Source organism: Aspergillus undulatus, assembly GCF_047715775.1.
Source record: "Aspergillus undulatus strain CBS 261.88 unplaced genomic scaffold BDV17scaffold_56, whole genome shotgun sequence".
Taxonomy (NCBI): domain Eukaryota; kingdom Fungi; phylum Ascomycota; class Eurotiomycetes; order Eurotiales; family Aspergillaceae; genus Aspergillus; species Aspergillus undulatus.
Window position 1 is genome coordinate 13,094 of NW_027396660.1, and position 21,062 is coordinate 34,155.

A 21,062-nucleotide genomic window follows, 5' to 3' on the forward strand; every position below is an offset into this window, starting at 1 on the left:
CCTGATCCCGGCTAAAGTACCCAAGACTCAAGAGTCACAATGGGCGTCGACAACTAACGCTAGGCGCTCAACAAAGAGTCAAAGTTGAAAGGCGGGTCGTATCGGTCTCGTCAACCCTAATGGTCGAAGAACTTTTCCATTGAACTTAAGAGCGGACAAGGTCGCAAGCCCTAGGCTAGTGTCGCTCCGGCCAAGTGAGGCTTGCATTCAGCCCCGGTTAAGTGATCTATTTCGGGCAAAGCCATCGTGTTGTGATGAGTTGAGTAATATGGCTCCTGGCCTATGGCCCGACTCAGCCAGATGACTGGCGTGACCGGGCCCCTCAGAACTTAGCGATCCATTGGGCGCCTCCAAATCTAAACTACAACTGGTCGCATCCTTGAAGTAGCTGACACATCTGGTATAAGTTTTGTTTTGGCCAGGCGCTGAGGCTCCAGCGGCGGATCCTTGCTGCGGTGCGCTGTGCTGGTTGGTATCTACATAATCCACTCCGTCCGCACAGTCGCGATCGGAATTCCACTCGCTACATCTTGGACCCTTCTTTTGCTTGTTTTTTCTTGGTTGTTTAGTCCTTCGTTTCATCTGTGGGCTCGCTGTCACCATGGCTGAGTACCTTGGGCTGAAGGCCACGGGATGGGATCGAATGACAGAGACCTGGTGGCAGCAGGTTTGTAACCAAGCTTTGCGACTTTTGTTTCAGCCTCTAACAAGGAGAACAGACTCTTGCGGCATGCTTACTTGCGACAATTGTTCTCGGTAGCATATACATCCTGTATCGGATCGGGCGCAAGCTGTATCAGGTGTGGCGGGTAAGGATGCCCCAGGTGTATGTATATTTGGTCTTCGCTGACGCTTGCAGACGCGACATGAGCTGTCCGAAGTACCTTCGGCGACGGCGCGGTATATTGAGCGCTTGATAAAAGAGACGCCAACGCTCTATACATCCTCGTCAAAAGTGGTTGAGCCAAAGTCTTTCGGTGTATATCTCGGGAGCTTCACAAACCCGCCCACGGCGGACCAGGCTCGCTTGCTGTCACAATGGGATACACTAGCCCTTGATCCTTTGAAGCACGGTGTACTGGATGCCCTTGCCGGGGGCACTTCTGCGACTCACACACTGGCAAGGCTTGATGTTCGACAACTTGCCGAATTTGACCGAACGTCACAGGGCGACGGAGAGATCCACGCCCTCAGCATCCTCGCTGCCACGCTCACCACATATTTGAGGCGCCCTACAGACTCCCAGTCACTGTTCAATGGCGTCCTCCTAGCAGACTTTAGCGAGTCCTTTCAACCAGTGGTCTTGAACGAAGTGGTCAAATTCATAAATCGTCTCGGCCTTGATGTGTGGCTCGAGATCGCACCCCCCGATTACCTCCCCGAACGCACATGTCGCGAAATCGATATGGCGCGTATACGAGGTGTAGTCTACCGCAACGGGACAATTCTGACAAACGGCGATAGACGCAACTACTTCCAGATGGAGAAGATGCGGACCGTCATGCGAGTCGTCGCTGCGCAGAAACCAATCGGCGAGTCGACGCTCGCCATGTGGGAGACTGTCGATGACGACGTTGAGTTGCAGCACGATGTCCTGTATCGGAGCTATAAATGGTGTAACTATAACAGTGCCATGAGCTGGATTGGGCCACAGGCTGCCTTGACGGATGCCACGATCGCCGCTGGCAAGACGGTCGTCCACGAGCCGATTGGAGCACTGATGTGGATGAAGGATGAGAAGACACTGGAGGCTCACGACGTTTGGCGACAGAATGGAAAGATTATTCCTTTGCCATGTGGTCATGAGAGGTTATATGACTCGCTCCAGTATTTTGTCCCCAACCTTGCAGCCAAACTGGCCCTCTTCCCTCCGATTCCCAAACCCGTAACGGATGGTCAGGTCTTTGTCATTGACGAATTGCAATGGCCATCGCTTAATGAGCCTCTTATGACGAATCCCTTTTCATTCTCCGCCGATGGGCACGACTACACGGGCCTGGGTTGTTTCCAGCTGGGAATGGACTGCTCCTCAAAAGACATTGAAGACTTGCTGCAGGCGCAGCGTCACACTCGCGATCTCAACCTCCTCGACCCCTTCAAACGAGATGAGCTCAGGCGCATTGCGGGGGAGCTTCTTGCGCTGGGGAGTTCCCAAGTTGAAAGTGCTCGACCGGCCAGGGAGTTGTACGACCTTCTCGTCTCCTGTACCGGCGATGACGATGATCGTCTTCGCATTTATTCTGGTCTTCATTCTGGATTCCGTACCCGCTATGAGACACAAGTCTGGGGTATGTTCCAGCAGGATCCAGTCGGTGCGCTGAACATTTATCTCTCTGGGAAGACGGAGAAGGAGCGAACGGGCACCATTCTTCACACATACATGTCCAGCAGGGGATACTCTCGGTACCAGTGCTTCATGGCTGAAGTCGCTCTTGCTGATGCCAACGGAACCTTGTCGAAGGAATGGCAGCTCCCGACCCGCATCGTCAGCGATATCGAGCAACTTACTCCGACGGAGGCCATGCTCTGGCTGCGTCGTCTGTCGTTAACTCTCTGCCAGGAGTGCGCGGACCTCACGGCGAAGATTCGCGCTTGCTGCGAGCACAACCTCATGGAAGTCCCATCGCTCGCCCAGCTGCGGGCATTAAGCTCAAGCGAGTACCTCAGTGGCAAGATCTCAGCTGACGACTTGGTGGCTGCTCGTCTTGCGTGGTATCGCGAGCAAGGATGCTGGAGTCCTGAAGCTGCTGCTGCCACGGCCCTCTTCAAGGAAATTGACTCGCGTTTACCTCAGATACTCATGGCCTGCGGCGCGCACACTTTGGGTCAGCTTGCGAGCGTCATCCAAGGAACCCTTCTGACTGATCGTATTGATGCGGGCGCCGACATGTTCGCGCTCGCTGTCTTCTGCGCATTCCGCCGCCTTGCCCTGAACGAAATCTACTTGGAAGTCCTGGATCGCAACCCCCTTCCAAATGGCCACACCGTCCAAGCAGCCTGCTTTGCAGAGATGTACGCACTTGGCGCACGATGCGATCTCTACTTTGACATGACGCCAAAGCTGCTAGGCAAGATCATCTCGGCGCGCTACCGCAAATACTACGATGTCCACCAGCCGACACGGCGAGAAGAAGCCTTCACTGAAATCCCGACCGCTTACGCCTCCATGGAGATTGACTTGGACCCAAATGGTGAACAGCGGAACGTGTCTGTCTACTACCGTATCACCTTCTTGGGTATCTTCGCGCTCCCTGCGCTCATCGATATCACAATGCTCACCACGGTCGGCCGCGGTCTCTACCTGACCACCTTCATGAGCGACACCGATAAAACCCTGGCGACGACCGCTTTGATGGTTGCTCTCCTAGTCTGTGGTGGATTTGGCAGTTGGATCAGCTCCGGTGGGAGCTATTATCTCTACGCGATGGCCTTCCCTGCCATGAGCATGTTCGTCATGACCCGCTTCATTGCCGGTCTTACAGTTTCTCTGGTCGGCGGCCTTATTGCTATGATCGCTATTGGTTGCACCAAGGGGTTTGCTGCTGGTGTCCTATTCTTCCTTTACTTTTTTTTCCTCGCGACGTACCTCATGCTTCTGTCGGTGCTTGCTATCTACCAACTTCCTGGCTTCGAGTTTCAATCAGTGAGTTTCTCCCTAGCCAATGTCCGTTCTGAAAACAAGCTAATAGGTTTTAGGGACGAACGGTGATTATGAGTTGCATTCCCATCCTGTTTATTGGTCCCATTGTGACCCTCTGGGTCGGCCATGACTCTGTCATTTATCTCTGTCTCCTCGGAGTCTTCTTGCTCTCGCTTCTCCTCGGCGCCAGAAGGGTCATCTCGCAATGGAACAGCTGGTATCTTAATATCCCTCGGATTACCGATGGCGACGTCGTCAACTGGTACGTCAAGACCAGGTCCCAAGCCGAACTCGACGCGATCAAGGACGTCTCCTCCTCTTCGATCCCTCGTAAAGCCCTATTCCAGGCAGTCCAGAAAGAGACGAAGCGGCCGTTTTGGACTAAAGCCACAAATGATGAATTTGTCCGCACGATGGCTGAGGGATACTCTGCGACCATGTTCCTCCTTGTCTGGTTCTGCAGGTTTTCGCGCACAAAGCTTCCCCTGCCTTATAGTCCCACGTGGAACTTACAGCTCAAGGCGGCCGTCGACACCATGGGAGATATGCAAAAGGGATTGAACATGCACAGTGCGTTCCTCCACTGGCGCCATACCGGTGCTGACGTGTCGTGCGGCATTCTCTACTTTGTTATCGCGCTCATGGACAAGTGGACTGCACTGTTTACCGGTGAAGCCCTCGTCGGTCTGTCTACCGCGTCGAGCTCCGAGTATCGCTTGTCCGTTGGATTCGGCTTGGGTTACTATCTTGCTGGTGCTCTGATCCTAGATGCCGTTTCCCAGCCCCTCTGGACCGCTGTGACACAACGAATAACTGAAGCGGTCTCGTCGCTCGATAACTTGTATGAAGTCCTCTCGCACAATTCCGGTGATAGACAGCGGCTGTACTGGAGCAACCTGACCAAGTTCTTTTTCCTTCACATATGGGGTACCGCCGTGACACTCGCACTGATGTGGGCTTTTGAAGGCTCCCAACGGGCCACGATAATGTACCTAGCGTACATTGCAGCTTACAGTGGGCTGCTATTCTACCAATACAACCGCATTTTCACTGGCCCGCAAGCCGCCAGATGTCTTGCCTTGGGTTCAGTCATTGGTTTCGTTGTCGGTATCACTATGCACAAGGTCATTCCTCCCTTCACCTGGAGCAGTGTCATCTCGCTGGGCTCTGGCACATGGACAGCTGCCATTTACTCCCTTTGGCTATCAGATATTGGTCTTCCTACCTTTAAGCGCAAGAACGAGTCAAAGAAACGCGATGATTCCACCACCCATCTGTCTTCATACACAAGCAGTTCGCTCGAGCCCTACTTGGATCTCTCTCCTACCACACTGGCACAAACATTCGACAACATCAACGCTCTCTCACACGACCTGCGCCACCGACTGGACCCTTTGACTCATCCTGGACTGGAAGTTAAGGAAATCATCAGCTCTGACCTGGCCTCGAAGAAGTCTGTCTTAGTTCAGGCTGCATTCCCTAATGCTGAAAAGCTGCTTCGGGATGTCGTTCGTCTCTGGACTTCGGGTCGGACAATCATCGAATTCGTTTCTGCGGAACATCTCCTCCAAACCGAGCAAAGAGTGCGCGCAGTGAGCCGTCTAACTGGTGATCAACTACACATCTTCATCGTGATTGGACCTGGTCTGGTCGGACAAGACTGGACGACCAACATCCGACGCAACTGCAGGGCCATCGCCGAGGCCGTCGTGCAAGCAACCGCCGAAGCCAGACTTGGCTTCTCACACGACGAGTCAATGATGGCTGAGCTTCTTGTCGGCGACCACCGCGACGACTACGATCTGTCCGTGCCTGAGGGGGTCAAGTACCAACTTGAGCGGTCCCCAGCCGAATGCGCCCGCGTCGCCAACCACGGCCAGCGTACCTTCCTGCGCCATCTCCTTCTTGGTATCGATTGTGATCTACAATGGGATGAGCTCCCTCGGTCTGCCCGGTCATTCCTTCTCCGTCGGTGCTCTGGTAAGCCCGGGCGCATCACCAGCGACGAGCTCACTTGGCTTCAGGGTCAGGTCGGTGCAGAAGACCTCGCAGGCGTCGGGGCCTATGTTGCGCGGTATAACCTGGGTGTGGCCATGTCGCTGTCGGTCAACTACTACGCGCAGCGCTGGATGGAGCACGAAGAGTACCCAGACTATCCCGTCTTCCTGGATACCACCTACGAGAAGCCCATCCGGAGTCTACTGCCGCCACCTGTCGGCGCGAACCTGAGATTCACCGATGCGTTGAAGCTGTCTTTCCTTCGCATTCGTCATAGCGTAATGACCTGTCTCAAGTTTTTGATCCTCTCCCTTGTCGCGGATCCCCAGTACCAGCGCGAATTGGAGTATATGCTCCGCGGACAGCCCTTGGTCCTTGCCTGGCCGATTACATTTTTGCTCAACGGTGTGTGGTCACTCTGCAAGCTGCTTCAGCGCCTTCTCATTCCGTTGGTACTCGTTCATGGTCGCGACAAGATCTCCGATGTATACAAGAGTACACGCGGCTGGAAGACAATGATCAAGAAGGACAGAATCGTCATTGAGAGTCTCAACGGGCTTACGACTTGCTTCACTCGAGCCCAGGCGGATGGGTCCACGCTGCTGTATCAGTACTCTGGAGATCTTACTCACGAACCAAAAGACCAGAAACAGCTTCTCGCGATAAACACCTACACCGATAAGCTTGTGCTCCGCAGGCGCGAGGAGTACAGTGGCAGCAAGGTTACCAACGACTTCTCCTACGAGTATGCAGAAGACGGTAAAAGCTCGCGTAGTCGCAAACTTCCTATTCAGAGACATTGTACTGCCGGCGAGCTCGAAGGCCAAGTAGTCCAGTACGACGAAAGTGGCTATATTGTCTCTGGGTCTGCAATGCAGGGTGTCAATCCCATGCAGTTCAAGTACAGATTCCGCAAAAACGCCAGATTCGACGATGAGCTGCTGCGCGCGGAGTACACCTTCCCTCACATCCAGATCAAGGTTGCCTGGTGTATGCCTCCGCCGCATCGCCCCGAGCGTGAGGACAAGTGGATTCCATACCCCCGGGTCAGCCAGGCGACGTTCACGCAGGACGGTGATGTGCACCATGCGAAGTGGACTTACGACCACAAGTTTCATCCGGTCATCGCGACAACCCTCAACGGCCAGGATGTGTCTACCCCTGCAATGATCGCTGAGGATTGGTTCCACGTCCTTGAGAAGCCTACGAGGAGTAGTTTCCTGCACGACAATCCACTCTTCTTCTTTAAGTCGATCAAGACGAATTTCATCAGTCGCTTGCTCGGTTTGAATGTCAAAACTCGACCTATTCCTACCTCCCGGGCGCGCACTCACTTGTGGAAGTCATGGAAGGGCAGCAGGGACTTTGACGCCGTTACCACTACTTGGCTAGACGAACTTCTGTTGCGCTCTGATAAAGTCCTTCGTCCATACTGGAGGAATCGCGACTTTGGTCGTCTCGATGCCGCGGGAGACTACCTTGACAGCCAGGTCGACACCATCTTGGCGCGCGTTGATATCGATCCAGACATCAGCTCATGGACACGAATGGCCTTCAAGATCAGTGACTTGTACAGCTTCGGGATTGGTGGAGATGCAAGAATCAACACGCGGACCCTCTCAACACAGCTACAAGACACCAACACCCAGCTCCATGTGCTTGCCATGGACACCGCAACGTGGCCCAATGAGCCTGGTGGTGTCTCGGCCTGCCGTCGCGACATGGTCAACGATCTGAAGGGCATCAGATGGCACATCATCTCCGAGAACGCCAACGACTACGGCGTCCCCAAGTTCCAGACGGAGAGAAACGTCCAGTCGCTGACCGTGCTGCCCCAGTGGGGTCTGGATTTCCTCAACCCAACTCACGGCGTCTTTCAAAATACCCTGGACTCGGCTGTCGTGGAAAGGTCGCAGGATACGAGGAAGGAGGACATTAGGAAGCACTTCATTCCGATCCTCACCAAGCTCGTCAAGTGCGCAAGGACAACGAACTTGAAGCGACATCATATTGAGGAAGCGACCAACGCCCTTGTCGACCTGAACACGTACTTTGAGTCCGGCCGGAGCTGGAACGATGTTTGGATGAGCGATACCGTCAAGGACGCCTGGCGCGAGCTCTGGCTGACCGATGACGTCGAGGACACGACCCCTGTGTCGAAGTGGTGGAATGCAGAGCATCCATCGCTCCAGCAGCTGGACACTGCGCTGGATATGTGGCATCGCTGTAAGACTTACTTCTACATCTTATCTTGCAGCAATAACGCTAACTTGTCAGATCTGTTCATCTTCTCAATCCCTGTCCCCGAGCGCATCCCAGACGTCTTCCAGGTCTCCCATCACTTTACAGGCGCAACATACGGCGTCATGTGCAAGGCGAAGCGCAAGTGCGCCCTCCATGTGTGGGACCACTGCGTCAGTTTCCGTGAGATGACCGTCTTCCTCTCTGCCGCTGTATCCTTTGACTCGTCCTTCGTCAACACCACCTTGATTTCCCTCGGCCACCTAGCCTGTGTCCTTATCGAGCACCACGCCGACGTTGTCCTACCTTGCGCTGAGTACTTTAACCCCGGGTGGGAGATCGAGCTGGGCACCGCCGAAGGAGCTCTCCAGCACCGCCGCGCATTCAGCCGCAAGATCGACCCTGTGGTTAATGGCATCACCAACATGGAGAGGTACAAGCCTATCGAGACAATTAAGACAGAGACACCGACTGTGGTCATGCTGTCGCATATTCGGTACGAATCCCGTCCACTGGCCCTATTTGCAGCTCAATGCTAATCTCGGCAGTTATGTCAAGGACATCAAGACAGCCATCATGGCGACCGACCTGATCGTCAACAAATGGGGCTTGAGAGACTACCGCCTACACATCTACGGCGACATGGAGCGCGCGCCCGCCTACGCCTCCGAGTGCCAGGAAGTCATCGCGTCCAAGGGCCTACGCGAGCACGTCGTTCTCAAGGGTCTAGGCAACCCCTCAGTTGTCCTTCAAGATGCCGTAAGTCACCAAGTCATCAAGGCTAGTTTCAATGCTCAAGCTCCAATGCTAACCTCAACGTGCAGTGGCTCTTCATGAACTCCTCCACCTCCGAAGGCCTCCCCCTCGCAATGGGCGAAGCGGCCCTAACAGGCGCGCCAGTCGTCTGCACCGACGTCGGCGCCTCCTTCTGCGTCGTGACGGACCGCGCGACCGGAAAACGATTCAGCGAAGTCGTGGCACCCAACGACTACGACTCGCTGGCGCGGGCACAACTGCGCGTCCTCGCCCTCTTAGGCCCATGGGCCCCCTTCGCAGAAGATAAGGAGGGCGAGATCCCACCGACCCTCGAATTCCACCCTACCCCCGAACAAATCAAAACGATCTCCGACCGCATGTACGCGAAGGCCGAGAAACGCCGCCAGTTCGGTATGCTGGGACGCAAGAACGTCCAGAATAGTTTCTCGTCTGATCGGTATCTGCGCGAGCACGAGCAGCTCCTGTGGCTAGGTAAATATCAGAGTCAGAGCTATATTGCGCGCAGCGCCGTCTCGTCGAGTAACTCTAGTGGGATTTTGGCGATCAAGGAGAAGACGGCCGCGCAACGATTGTATATTGGGAATTTGCCCAGCACGCCGGACAGTATCTATCAGCCTGTTCCGGCGCGCGCGTGGCGCGCTTGGAGGGATTCGAGGCATGCGAGTTCTTCGGGGGTTGCGACGCCGGTTTAATGTTTATTTTTATTTTTATTTTTTTCTTTCCTTTTTCCTGTTTTGCAACGATTGCGTCAGGTATACGACATGTATTGTCTTAGTTTCAGGATAGAGAATTTAGAGATTAATGTTTATATATGAGCACTCGGTCCGATATGCTTTAAAACAATCCGTCCTCCAGCTTGCAATGCCTTTGCTACGGCGAACGGGCTGTGGACAGGAGACTGTATATTGATCTGCCAGAAATTACAAGGGTCTTTACTACAGCTATATAGGGTAAAGAACACTATTCTATTTTCCTACACTATCACAGGGGTCCTGCGACCGCGCCAGCTTCTCTAGGCGCGGCCCGGGGGTCGCTTCTTCATACCTTATTCAATTCGTGGCACACGAACATGCCTTTCGGTTCGCCTAGGCACTTGAGCTTTCACATCGCCGCCTCCCGTCCTTGAATTCAGACTTCATTTCCACCAAAGGCGTCCCACTTACAGTACATAGAGTCGAGAACTTGGCAGCTGGCGGGCACCGGGTGCCTTTCTCCAGGGCTCGGGCTCGAAATCACATTTATCGGACCTGGAATAATATGCCCCAACCTAATGGATACAATGAAACCCGAAACGTAAGCCCAAAACGCCAAGTCTGCAGTCAGCTTCGGCCAGGTTCCGGTCACCGAGACGAGATGCGCGGCAGGCCGGAGGATGAGGGCGGATTGCGTGTCTGGTAGAGGTAAGCACGTACGTATGTATGCACGTAACTGGATCCGAGCTATGATTTCTTCTTTCCATTTTGTTTCACGGTATGTGATTTATCTCCGACTTTGGTCAAAGAAAGAGTTATGCTTGTTGGTTAGGAAATAGGGAGCGCGGGCGGCAGACGGCCTACATAGGGGTCCAACATAAGACTTACGAGAGATCAGGGCTTGGCAATAGAACTGGCGGGGCGAGGCTCGGTGTTTGGCCTGGACCGGCCGCTGTATTTCTGCTGTTTCTTCTGTGATATACGCTCGGTTATAGTTCTTACTTTTCATTCTATACCGCACCGTGATAAGCACTTAACCTGGTCAAAATGACCCGGCGGCTCTAGAGCTTGAGCACGGCCAAAGGCAACTCACACAGATGCAAACTTCACGTGTAGCGGCTGAGGCTGTATAATAGGCGGTAGTCAGCTGGTATTGCGTCGGCGTTGCACAAAAGCTGGTGGAAGGCCGTGACCGGGCCGTTTGTGTGATCGGTGATTCGCGTCCAGGGTAGGACAGAGGAGAAGCACGGCTGATGCCAAGATCCCTGACAAGCAGGAGCTTAATGCCGACGCAAGGTGGTCCAATTGAACTGGACACAGGGACGTGACTGTGGTCAGCGGAGAATGCCAATATTTCTGAGCTGCCCGGGGTCTTACCCCAGGTTACCCTGGGCTGGGCGAAGTGGACGTGCGGTGCGACAGGGTTAAAATATTGAAAGTCTGCCGGCTCACCTTTGTGGAATGCAACTTGCCCTTGTTCTTTCCAATTTGACTTGGCTTCTTCCATATTTATTGAATAAGATGGCGACCACCGTCCCGCCGCGAACGTGGGAAAACGGATTTGCGCAACCTGTGGAAACGAATGGCTGGGAGGATCAGACGAAGTATGTCGCGGAGACGGGAGAAGAAGCACACTACAAAGTTCCTGCGCACACAAACGCTCCAACTTCGACCGTTGGGAATCTGCTCGGCTTGGGGAGTCTCAGAACATGGCCGAGCATCTATGATGGGACTGCGTTCGGGAAGCCGGAGTGGTTCACTCCAGAAGCGCAAGTGGATGTGCTGATTTGCGGTGGTCAGCGTGATTTTCCACATTTCGACCTGGATATAGACTGACTGATTATCTAGCTGGCCCATTTGGGCTTCAACTTGGTATGATCCTCGCGCGGCAAGGGATTACATTCCGCATCATTGGTGAGTGTTTCCAGGGCTCGAGGAAACACGTGGAATAACACCGTTCAGATAAAGCGAAAACGCCCTGCCTCTCAGGCCGGGCAGATGCGATCCATCCACGCTCGTTAGAGCTGCTCCATTCCTGGGGAATCGCCCATGAAGCCACCGAAGAAGGCCCGCTGATCAATTCAACCGCCGTCTACAGCAAAGGCGTGAAGCTGTTTCACAACAACCACCCCACAAGCGATTCGCGATACCGGGGCTCCCATGTCATTACGCAAGGCCAGCTCGAACGGATCTATATCCGTGACCTCCTTCGTCATCGGATCATCGTAGAGAGGGAGACCCTTGTTAAGGAGTTCCAGGTCCTAGAGGGCGGCGACTTGACCCACCCGGTTCAGGCGACACTGAGGAATCTGTCCACCGGGCTGGAGGAGACAGTGAGAGCGCAATATCTGATTGGAGCCGATGGAGCGGCTAGCAGCATTCGCGAGCAGATGAAGGTCGAGTTTGATGGGATGGCGACGGACATCTACTGGGCGATTCTGGATTGTCGATTCAAGACTGACTATCCGCATATGTTCGGAATGAAGTTGGTATTCAATCTCAACGTGAGCGAGCACTGCTAACGGCCTTGGAGCATGTTGACCAGCAAGCATGGAGGGACCATCATTATTCCGCGAGAGGAGGGTTACACTCGGTGAGTACAAGACATCCCCCTAGCTCATTGAGCAGGGCTCACTCAACAACTTCAGGTTCTACGTCCAGGTGAATGAGGAAACAGCCCGACGATTACGAGCAAACCGGGAGATTAGACGCAATGCATCTGCTGTGGGGGACACTCGCATCGATGATCACGGCATCACCCCCGAGGAGGCTCTGGAGCAACTGCGCAAGATCATAGACCCCTGGACAATTGAGTTCGCCTCACCCATCAGTTGGTTCTCGGTATGGAGAGTCAACGAACGCGTAGCACGGCGCTTTTCCTCCCCAGATCTCCGGGTGCATCTAGGCGGCGATGCTGCACATGTCCATAGCGTCCTGGGGGCATTCGGTCTCAACTCCTCTGTATACGACGCTTCCAACCTAGGCTGGAAACTGGGAATGTGCATCCGGAACCAGGCAAAGCCATCAGTCCTGCTCCCAACGTACGACAGCGAGCGCCGTATCTCTGCAAACCGGGTCATCCGCGCCTCTGGGGCGTACTTGCGCTTTCTCTGCAACTCCCATCTCCCACTTGCGGCATTGCGAGGGCTGAGTGAGGACCTCGAGTCCCACGATGAGGTTCTTCCCAAGCTTGATGGTTCCGTCCAGGCCGACGGCCAGTTCATGGGCGCGTTTTATAGACGACATGGAAATTTCCTCATGGGCCTGGAGTGGCCCATTATCGAGTCGGCGATTTGCCCTCCCGATGTCCCCAAGGAAGACCGACCCCTGTCCCTTCGCCACGGCGTTCGTGCCCCGAATCCACGGGTCTGCCTAGAAACAAACTACTCCGCTTATCTGTACGACAAGATGACAGGGGTTCAACGGTTTCATCTTCTCGTGTTCGCGTCAGATCTGCAGGGGCCTATACGGGAGCGGCTGGCAATATTCTCCAAGACAGTGTTCCGGTCAGACGGCCTCTTCGCCCGATACGGGGGCCTCAACCGGATTAATGTTGTTATATTAACCAAATCTTCACCCTACGAAGCCAACCGTTTGCTCGGTCCACGAAATGGTAGAGAAGATGACCTCAGAGGATTGCGCGAACACGCCACCGTCTTATACGATGACCGGGCACCGGATGACGACGCGCATTCATGGTATGGGGTAAATCATGCCCGGGGCGCAGTAGTGGCTGTCCGCCCAGATTTGACAGTGGGAGTCAGCGTTTGGCCAGAAGATGTGGATTCGCTGGAGGATTATTTCGGTGGATTCCTCGTACGGCACGAGACGCCAACCACGCAGTCCAGTAAGACGGCGGTCGAGATTATCAGCCATGAGGTCGATGGTGGTGAGGAGCTAGGTAGATCTAACAGTCGTCCGAAGCGGTCATTTCGGTCATGGCTCACCAACATATGGACGGTATAGAAGCTGGCCGTGAGGTGGAGTAGTCGCATAGTATCACAGTTAATGCCAGATCAAATTGCATACCCACGCTGCATCCGCGTGCATTTACGACAGTGGTTCTAGAGCGCGGTCTGATCAAATTTCAGCTCTTAGTGGGCAGGTTGAGAATTGATCTGCAGTATTCCCCGAGATTGTTGCACGGTGTTCGTATTGCCTCGCCACTAGGGCCAGGGCCAACCAGGACCAGCAGCTGAACGAGTAGGTCCTGACGAGACGTTGCAGAGGTGCTACTATGATGACCTCTGTCTGACGTTATCACAAGGAAAAGAAAAAAAAACAAAACCAAACGAAGCTCGTGGATTCAGCCGGTGACCGGGGGAGACGGGGCAGTCTTATCTCAGCGGCATTCAGGCGGAGCAAGGAGCCTGCAGGGAAGGCACTATCGAGCTAGCAACACCAACCATCGCTGCTATATCCAACGGCTCCTTAGTAAGGCCAAGTAACTTGAGTTGTCGCACTTCACGAAATCGCCTTGGTGCCATAGTCGGCTGCTGCCATGAGATTTCGCCGATTATCGGATATTCTCAATGCTAATTTTCCTTGGGTGCTTGGCAAGGACATTGACCAAAAGGCAATGTACAACAAGCCTTATTGAAGGATTCCCACTATGCCATGCAATAGCGGCCTTTTTTCTATTTTCTGGTGTCTGTCTCAGTCCAGCTCAATTTCACCTGTGCCCCGAGACGGATTCCACGCGATATGGGGAATAAGTCAGAGCCCGCCTGTCCAAAAGAGGCAATGCTATCCCGAATCGCGTTTATATATAGGGCCAAGTAGGGAAGACCAATGAAGTGAAGTCCGATTCTGGTTACCAAGATCAAGATAGCTAAGGGAAGGTTTCGAGAGCTTACACCAACGCCCAGTGCTTACATGCAAATGCCCAAGTATCTACCACCCCAGACTTAAGTTCATATGACGTCTACTCATCTGTCTTGATCACAGCAGATATGGAATACTTGGTGACTGCCTCGAAGATGGCGCCCAGCTTATCGGGAGCGCAAACGGCTTGGATACACACCCTTCGCTGGCCTGAGTCGGGCTTGGCCTCGCTGCTCGAGCTCGCTTCTGGCAATGAGAGCGGAGAGTACATGGGTGTACCAGATGAGGATGTCGGTGGGGAGAGTGACTGTGATACCAAGTCATCCACGCTGATACCTGACGGGAATGTACCGTCAAGTGGCATGCTTGCATTATTCGTTGAGCCTGCGAGTGGTTAGACGTATGAGCTAAATTCCATGGGGGAAATTGACTAGCCATACCAATTCGAGGGAAATGGAATGTGTTTTGCTCGACTTCGAGATCCCCGGGAGTGGGATAGAATGAAGTATGTGATGCTGGTGGAAGCCCAAGACTGCGACCGTGGTCGAGGATTAAAGAATCATCGTGCGAGGGAGTAACAAACGGGTCATGAAGCGTAGATGTAGCTGTTGAGGAAGCTGTGTCTTGGTCACTCTTTCCCCAGGTATTGAATGAAGTCGGATTTGTTCGTTCAAAGCGATCAGGCCACATTATCTCCTGCCACGAACAAACATCCATCGCATCCAATCCGCAGACTCTGTCAAGAACCCCTCCTCCTTCACTCTTGAGCCGACGTTGCAGGATGTGATATCGATTCTTGGCAGCAAGACTCGTTCTCCCGGGGAAGTATAGCGAGACGATCTGCTGCCAGTAGTGACCGTGCTTGTTGACATTGTGGATCAAGAGTTCGTCCTGGCAGCGTCAGTTCATACCAACCATTGCAGAGCCAGGCTACAAACCTCCTGGGGTGTCCATGGGCTATGATCGATATCTGGATTGATAGCATGACTCCATCGTTTCGAACACTGATCAGGCAGTCTGCTCCCAACGACGGACGCGACCACTGCCCACTTGGTACCGTGCCTTTCAATCGCTCGACGTAGCCGCTCGTCCTCTGCCTCTGTCCAAGGGCCCTTTTTTACCTTGGCAGCTGCTGTACCATACCAGCGTTTCCGACAGTCCTTGTTTGTTCTTCCAGGCAGATATGCCGCGATCTCGTGCCAACTGATGTTGTCACCCTCGGCTTGTACTACAAGTCACCAGTGAGTATGCTGTCCTCCGGTGTACCTCAGACCCGGGGTATAACACACCTCTTCTAACTTCTCTTTTCAGTATCAGGTCCTCTTCTGCTGTCCAATTGCGTCGAGGGCGGATCATCATGGAGGTTGCTCGATAGAGGTCTGGGGAAATCATAGTATGGTCTTGGGTAATGTCAAAAGCTAAACAGCCTCAGAAATGGCCTCTGACCGTACCGGTAGCTCTTATACACCTCGCTGGCTGGGCGGGAATTACTCGATCGCCTTGGCCGAAGAAGGTTCGCCTGATCGCCTCTTGTGGCCCCGATCAGCCAGTGGCGGTGGATCGCATTTCTGACGAGGTGAGAGAGTAAACCATCTTCCCACTTGGCTTACATCCCTGCTCCTGGCACCGACTCCAACTCGCTGGCTTCCTGCATTTCGTGGACACTGTGTAACGCAACCTGAATCCATGCAGGCCTGGCGGCACAGCAAAACATGGCGAGTCCCCAACCGTAACGCGGTTCCATCGGTTCGTATTCCCCTTCCTCTCCAATTGCTGAGCGCCGCCCCTTGGCCACACTTGGCTTAGTGATTTCTGCTCCGGGGCGTGTTAGTTGTTCGTTGAGGTCTATCGTTTGAAGGGTTAGCACGGTAATGGCGCCTGGCGATCAGCACCCGTTCCGCGAGTGCCCGCTACGAGCCCTGGAGAGCCCTAATTCGCACCACTATCAACCAACTGAGACCTTGACTATATATATAGCCCATACTAATTTCCAAATTCTGACTCCTGCACTCCACCACAAGCAATGTACTCCGACCGACAAGGGCGCGGATGACCAACGCATCGGAGCCCAGCACGCGAGCTGACTGCTCGCCTAGATTAGCCGTCAGCAAAGTATCGAGTGAGGGATGTACAGACTGAGTCCCGATCTTACCTGCAAGTAATCGGCGTATTTGGCCATGCCTTCAGCCCTGCTAACCAAATCGCACCACAGGCAAGCTTACACCATCAGACTAGCAATGCAGGCTCTTCCTTCGATGATCCTCAAGGCGCTACTCCGGAGCATAAATCGGGTACTTGATTGGCCCTGCCAATTGTCATCGAGATAAGCCCGTTTCTTAGACAGAAACCTTTTAGGAATTTTTCCATCGGAGTTTCGACCCGTGATACACACTTGGCTGCCCAGATAGCTCTGTAACATGAGTTTGTGGCTATGTATAGGACCTGCGATGACCTACAGCCTTAGGTGGTATTCTGTGCAACTCGAAGTCCACGAGATACAAGATATAGCATTTTAGACGACCTTGGCTCCTATCAACTGGAGAACGCTCAGAACATGCCAGTGCGAATTTCAATGGAGTTGAGTCTCGGCGCTTCTGTTCCCCGTGGCGTTATCCTATCACTCTGACTATCTCGCCCAACCACGTCGAATCTACGATGCATCGTTTATAGGCCATTGTAAAAGCCACAGTAAGTCGACCCCCAATAGCGCAATCGGGGTATATCTAGGAACTTGCAAACCCTATCTCGAGCGACGGTTGGGTCGGAATAAGCCATACTTTGTGCTTTGTTAATAGACCCCCGGGGGAAGGGGGCGCGCGCGCTGATGAGACATGCATTTCGCGGACTTGCGACACTGACAACCCATCATGTTACAGCAACAGAAAGCTACTACTGGTAGTAGTCGGATATGCTCTCTAATCCAGAAGGTACCAGTAATGACGACATGATAAAAGGCTGATTAATTCAAGAGGTGTGAGTGGAGTGGCATTAGTCAGTAAGTGGTTAGTAACACGAGGTGTCCATTGTCGATGGGCTAATCACTTTCTGAAAAACATAAACCAGTACTAGTAACTACTCGATAGAAGCTTTTGCTCTCTGTCCAACTTTGCCTTGGGTGACACCTAGATACAGTTCGACATCTACGACCCAGATCCATGGAATATATCTACGGGGTACAGAAATGGGGCCTTTCTACTGTGGCAGGGTAATACAAGAGGTAGGGTGATACCGCTGATCATGGACCGCGACGCCGGGTGGTATATCGAACCTGCACAGCGAGTAACTGCGCAGGTAAGCGGCCTGGTCAAGTGGTGTAGGGCACTTGTAGGGTAAGATGGGGGACAATTGACGTCAGGAAAGCCAAAAGTGGGATCCATAGAGTGCAATAAGGTGGTGGAGAGCCTCCCCAGTTGCCTTCTATCCGGACGCCGAGGGTCGCCATCTCACGGATCGATGCGGATGTAGCCCTATCACTTGGAAACAGCCTTTGAGTGGCCCATGATTCATCTGCGAAGATGGCTTTGATGGCCAGCCGTCACTGCGCGCATCACTTACCCCGGAAATAACAACCCAGAAGGGTACTCAAATCCTCTGTCCATCAATGTCGTCAATTTCGGAGGGTATTTAACGGAGCCTAACCGTGTCCTGTGGGCGTCCGCGGGAAGGAACAGCCTACACCAGCTCATAAGAATGAGTAGTAGGCTACCGGAGTGATGCGGTCGTGCAGATGTGACTTGAACGGCAGGATAGTTGTACTGAACGCAACTCCTGGTTCTCCGTCCACCGCTCCCTTGTGTCCCCCTGGTATCGAGTGGACAGCACGTCTGGCCTGCAGTGGGCTGAACTGAACCAATGTGATGAGAGACACAAAATCCAGTCAGTTTATGCGGAATCCCAAGGGCGATCTAACGCTGTATCACGATCTTCCCCGCAGACTCCCAAGACGATACGGAATATCTCGTTTGCTGTTGGATCTGGCATCGCTCGGCGATAATCAATCACTCCGGATCTGGGCCGCCGTCTGCAGTCCGCTTTCGAGTCATCATGGGGGGTATTTCTTTTGCAAATACCCAGAATATCACGGCCGAGCCATCTGTCCCGTTTCGTATTCGGAGTACCGGCAAGTGAGAGTTTAGTTATTGCGCTGGATGGCCATTGTGTACCTAATGTCTGTGAAGTCTGGCCGCAAAAGCCTCACTGACGTTAGCAACACTACCAACCTGTTGGAAATCGGTTCAATCAGTGCTCTCACATCTCGATGACTGTATGACGATTGTTCTCCGATCACAGTGCGATCGCGCACCCAGCCTTCAACACGACGTACTCATGGGGCGCAACGGATTCCCAAGCAACAGTCTCTCTCCCTTCCTGACAACAACTGCATCCCAGCGTGGGGGCCGGAAGCAGATGTCGAGGTAATATCCAATCGCGGGAAATGCTGCAGCCTAATCAATTGTCCGAAGAGACAGGGTTCGGGTCAAATATTATTCGTCGCGGGTTTGTAGTCAGGATCCTAATCTTAGTTATTTTCGATGATGCTTGCCTGCTCCGCACCACCAGGTCGATTGGACTGGAACGCCGATTATTATCGGAAACGTTCGGTCGATGTGTGGCTCACGTTGCTTGCCAGGTGGTTCGATAAGCCACTTACCTCTCTGTCGTGAGAATCATCTCTGCTCAAGGTGCTCGTCCACACGAGGGTGCGATTTTATACAGGGCCGGTGACGGGCGTCAGGCACCTTGAATGAGTCATGCTTTGTGAGAGTATTATGCCAGCTCTCGATGGAGCAGCGTCGACCATGTCAACAGACATGTTCTGGCTCGCATGTTGCAGGTAGAAGCCGCGACGGTCTGAATTGCAACTGGGGTACACTTGTCACTATGAAACGGCCGTGAACGGAAGAGTTACCGCATAGCAATGAGAGACTATCTAGAAGTAAACTATAGACATAGCTGCACCTCTTGCCATTTAGCCCGCCACAGTGAGGCATTCGCGGGTTATATTTGAAGATATTCTCTCTGACCACCCTCTCCTCATTGCCCTATCCGCTTACAGATCAAGAGAGAATGGATAACTTCCATTGTCTCTGACACGGCGCTGGTATTGCTATATTCTAGCAGGGAACAAGTTCACCTAAGAAGGATACCTTCTTCTGATGAATTGAATCATGGAGTCAGTAATACTCCTAATATTTATGGGCTCTGTGTCAACTTTGATGCTTCTATGTCGCATCATAATACTGACTTCCAGGATAACACTTGATTGAATACCAGCTCGACGAGAGGGTCAAGATAATTTGCGCCCCTCCATCTCATCCGTCAAGAATGGCGGTTCACGCTCGGTTGAGAACAATGTTACTGTACGCCGAGCTGACATTTATAACATTTTGGGATGATTTTGGTGAATAAAGCCTGCTTCTTGACTGTGGCAGGACGATTGGGATCGATTCATACCTCTAGATCAATCTAGTGGTCGAATATTGTAAGCTCAGTATATGAGGCGGATAGTCCCAGTGGCACAGCTTTATCCCAGCAACGCGCTCCAGGATATCGGACTTCTGTATTGCAGTGACAGCCTATTTTCGAGAGTCAAGGTGCTTGCACGAAAACATGATAAATGGAACCGCGGTTTCTGCAGTACGCCCCATCATATAGATATCGTACTGCTCCACTTCTGTGCACAGGATCGCAGTTATCGATGAAGACATTGTGAATTTCCGCTTGGATCATGTGTCGAAGGCCTCTTGAGCTGGCCCCCTGAGCCTCCTAATAGCCAAGCTTTCCCTGCGTCGTTCCAAGGTGTTTGCCGATCGAGAGTTCTATATTTGGGTGTTTGGAACAAAGAAAGAGGGTCTCTGAGGCGTGAGCTGCTCATTCTCTTCAGGACTCTTCCCTCAATGAATTTGACGAAGGAAGCAACTGATTTAAGGGAAGGAGGATGATAATGGGGGGCTTGTCGGTTATATGCATGGGGCGCGCGAGGCACCAACAACCTCCCATCATATCCTTACCTATGGGATCATAAGAAGAAAAACATCACTAGGCAGAGACTCTCAGGCGAGTCATACCAACCAATAGGGTACAAGGAGATTGCATGTGTGATATCGGCCGCGGATCGCTACTGGCGAGGTCGGGATAACTCCAACTCGCGGCCAGTGAGGTCGTCAGATGAAGCCACCGACCTTGGCGGGGGTGCAGCCCCTGTCCTTCCTGGCCCCGCTGTGGTAGGTAAATAGCGGTAGGAAGCCCGCCTTACTAGGGAGGCGGGCAAGCGACTATCGAGGCCTCTGGCCTACAACTTTGCTGCTATATGGCCAACTATAGCCCACGGCTCGAACTAATTGACTTTGTTACTAGGAGTATTATCACATCTGGTAGCATATCTCTGATTATCTTTGCAGATATCGAAGGAGGATAGCCCTGCCCGAGAGATCCGAGAGATAAGGGAGACCGCTTTACTAAGCAAGGGCATTACCAATTTAAGCAAGTATTGCTATAACCACTTGTACCCTCCCTGCCTGGCAAGGGTTAAGAAAGAGGAAATCAATATACCGCGAGATATTGCCAGGGGGTGCCTGGCGCTAAAATCACTAGTGAAACCTAGAAAGCAAAGCAAGGGTAATACCCTATAAGAATATTATTGATAAGGAAAGAAGGTCTTGGAGAATAATATTATAAAGACTATTATTTATACTCCTTCCAAGACTTTGCTAACTAAAGATAGTAGCCTATCCTAAGGATAGCTAAATACTAAGACTATACTATTCCTGTTAACCTGTACTAACAGCAAGCCCTGATCAAGACTAACGGAGGAGCTATATTCAAGGCCCCCCCTGACTACTAGGTACCAGTCTTCAGGAACCTCTGGATAGCTATAAAACCAGATAGTT

General features: G+C 52.8%; 3 protein-coding genes across 3 annotated transcripts; 2 read left to right on the forward strand and 1 right to left on the reverse strand.

Annotated features, from left to right (window-relative positions):
* The first annotated feature begins 205 nt into the window (after positions 1 to 205).
* BDV17DRAFT_272525 (glycosyltransferase family 4 protein) lies at positions 206 to 9,522 on the forward strand. Its single transcript, XM_073758906.1, has 7 exons — positions 206 to 667; positions 720 to 809; positions 860 to 3,643; positions 3,697 to 7,864; positions 7,916 to 8,375; positions 8,428 to 8,638; positions 8,704 to 9,522. The coding sequence occupies exons 1-7, from the start codon at positions 602 to 604 to the stop codon at positions 9,346 to 9,348; spliced, it is 8,424 nt and encodes a 2,807-aa protein (XP_073612051.1). The 5' UTR covers positions 206 to 601; the 3' UTR covers positions 9,349 to 9,522.
* A 1,347-nt stretch (positions 9,523 to 10,869) lies between these two features.
* On the forward strand, positions 10,870 to 13,314 carry BDV17DRAFT_294610 (FAD binding domain-containing protein; the record flags this gene model as incomplete). The annotated part of the gene is made up of 5 exons (XM_073762875.1): positions 10,870 to 11,143; positions 11,197 to 11,262; positions 11,311 to 11,833; positions 11,882 to 11,941; positions 11,997 to 13,314. The coding sequence occupies 5 exons, from the start codon at positions 10,870 to 10,872 to the stop codon at positions 13,312 to 13,314; spliced, it is 2,241 nt and encodes a 746-aa protein (XP_073612052.1).
* Positions 13,315 to 14,272: 958 nt separating this feature from the next.
* BDV17DRAFT_294611 (uncharacterized protein) lies at positions 14,273 to 15,528 on the reverse strand (the record flags this gene model as incomplete). Its single annotated transcript, XM_073762876.1, has 4 exons — positions 14,273 to 14,556; positions 14,613 to 15,063; positions 15,111 to 15,400; positions 15,462 to 15,528. The coding sequence occupies 4 exons, from the start codon at positions 15,526 to 15,528 to the stop codon at positions 14,273 to 14,275; spliced, it is 1,092 nt and encodes a 363-aa protein (XP_073612053.1).
* Between the last annotated feature and the right edge of the window lie 5,534 nt (positions 15,529 to 21,062).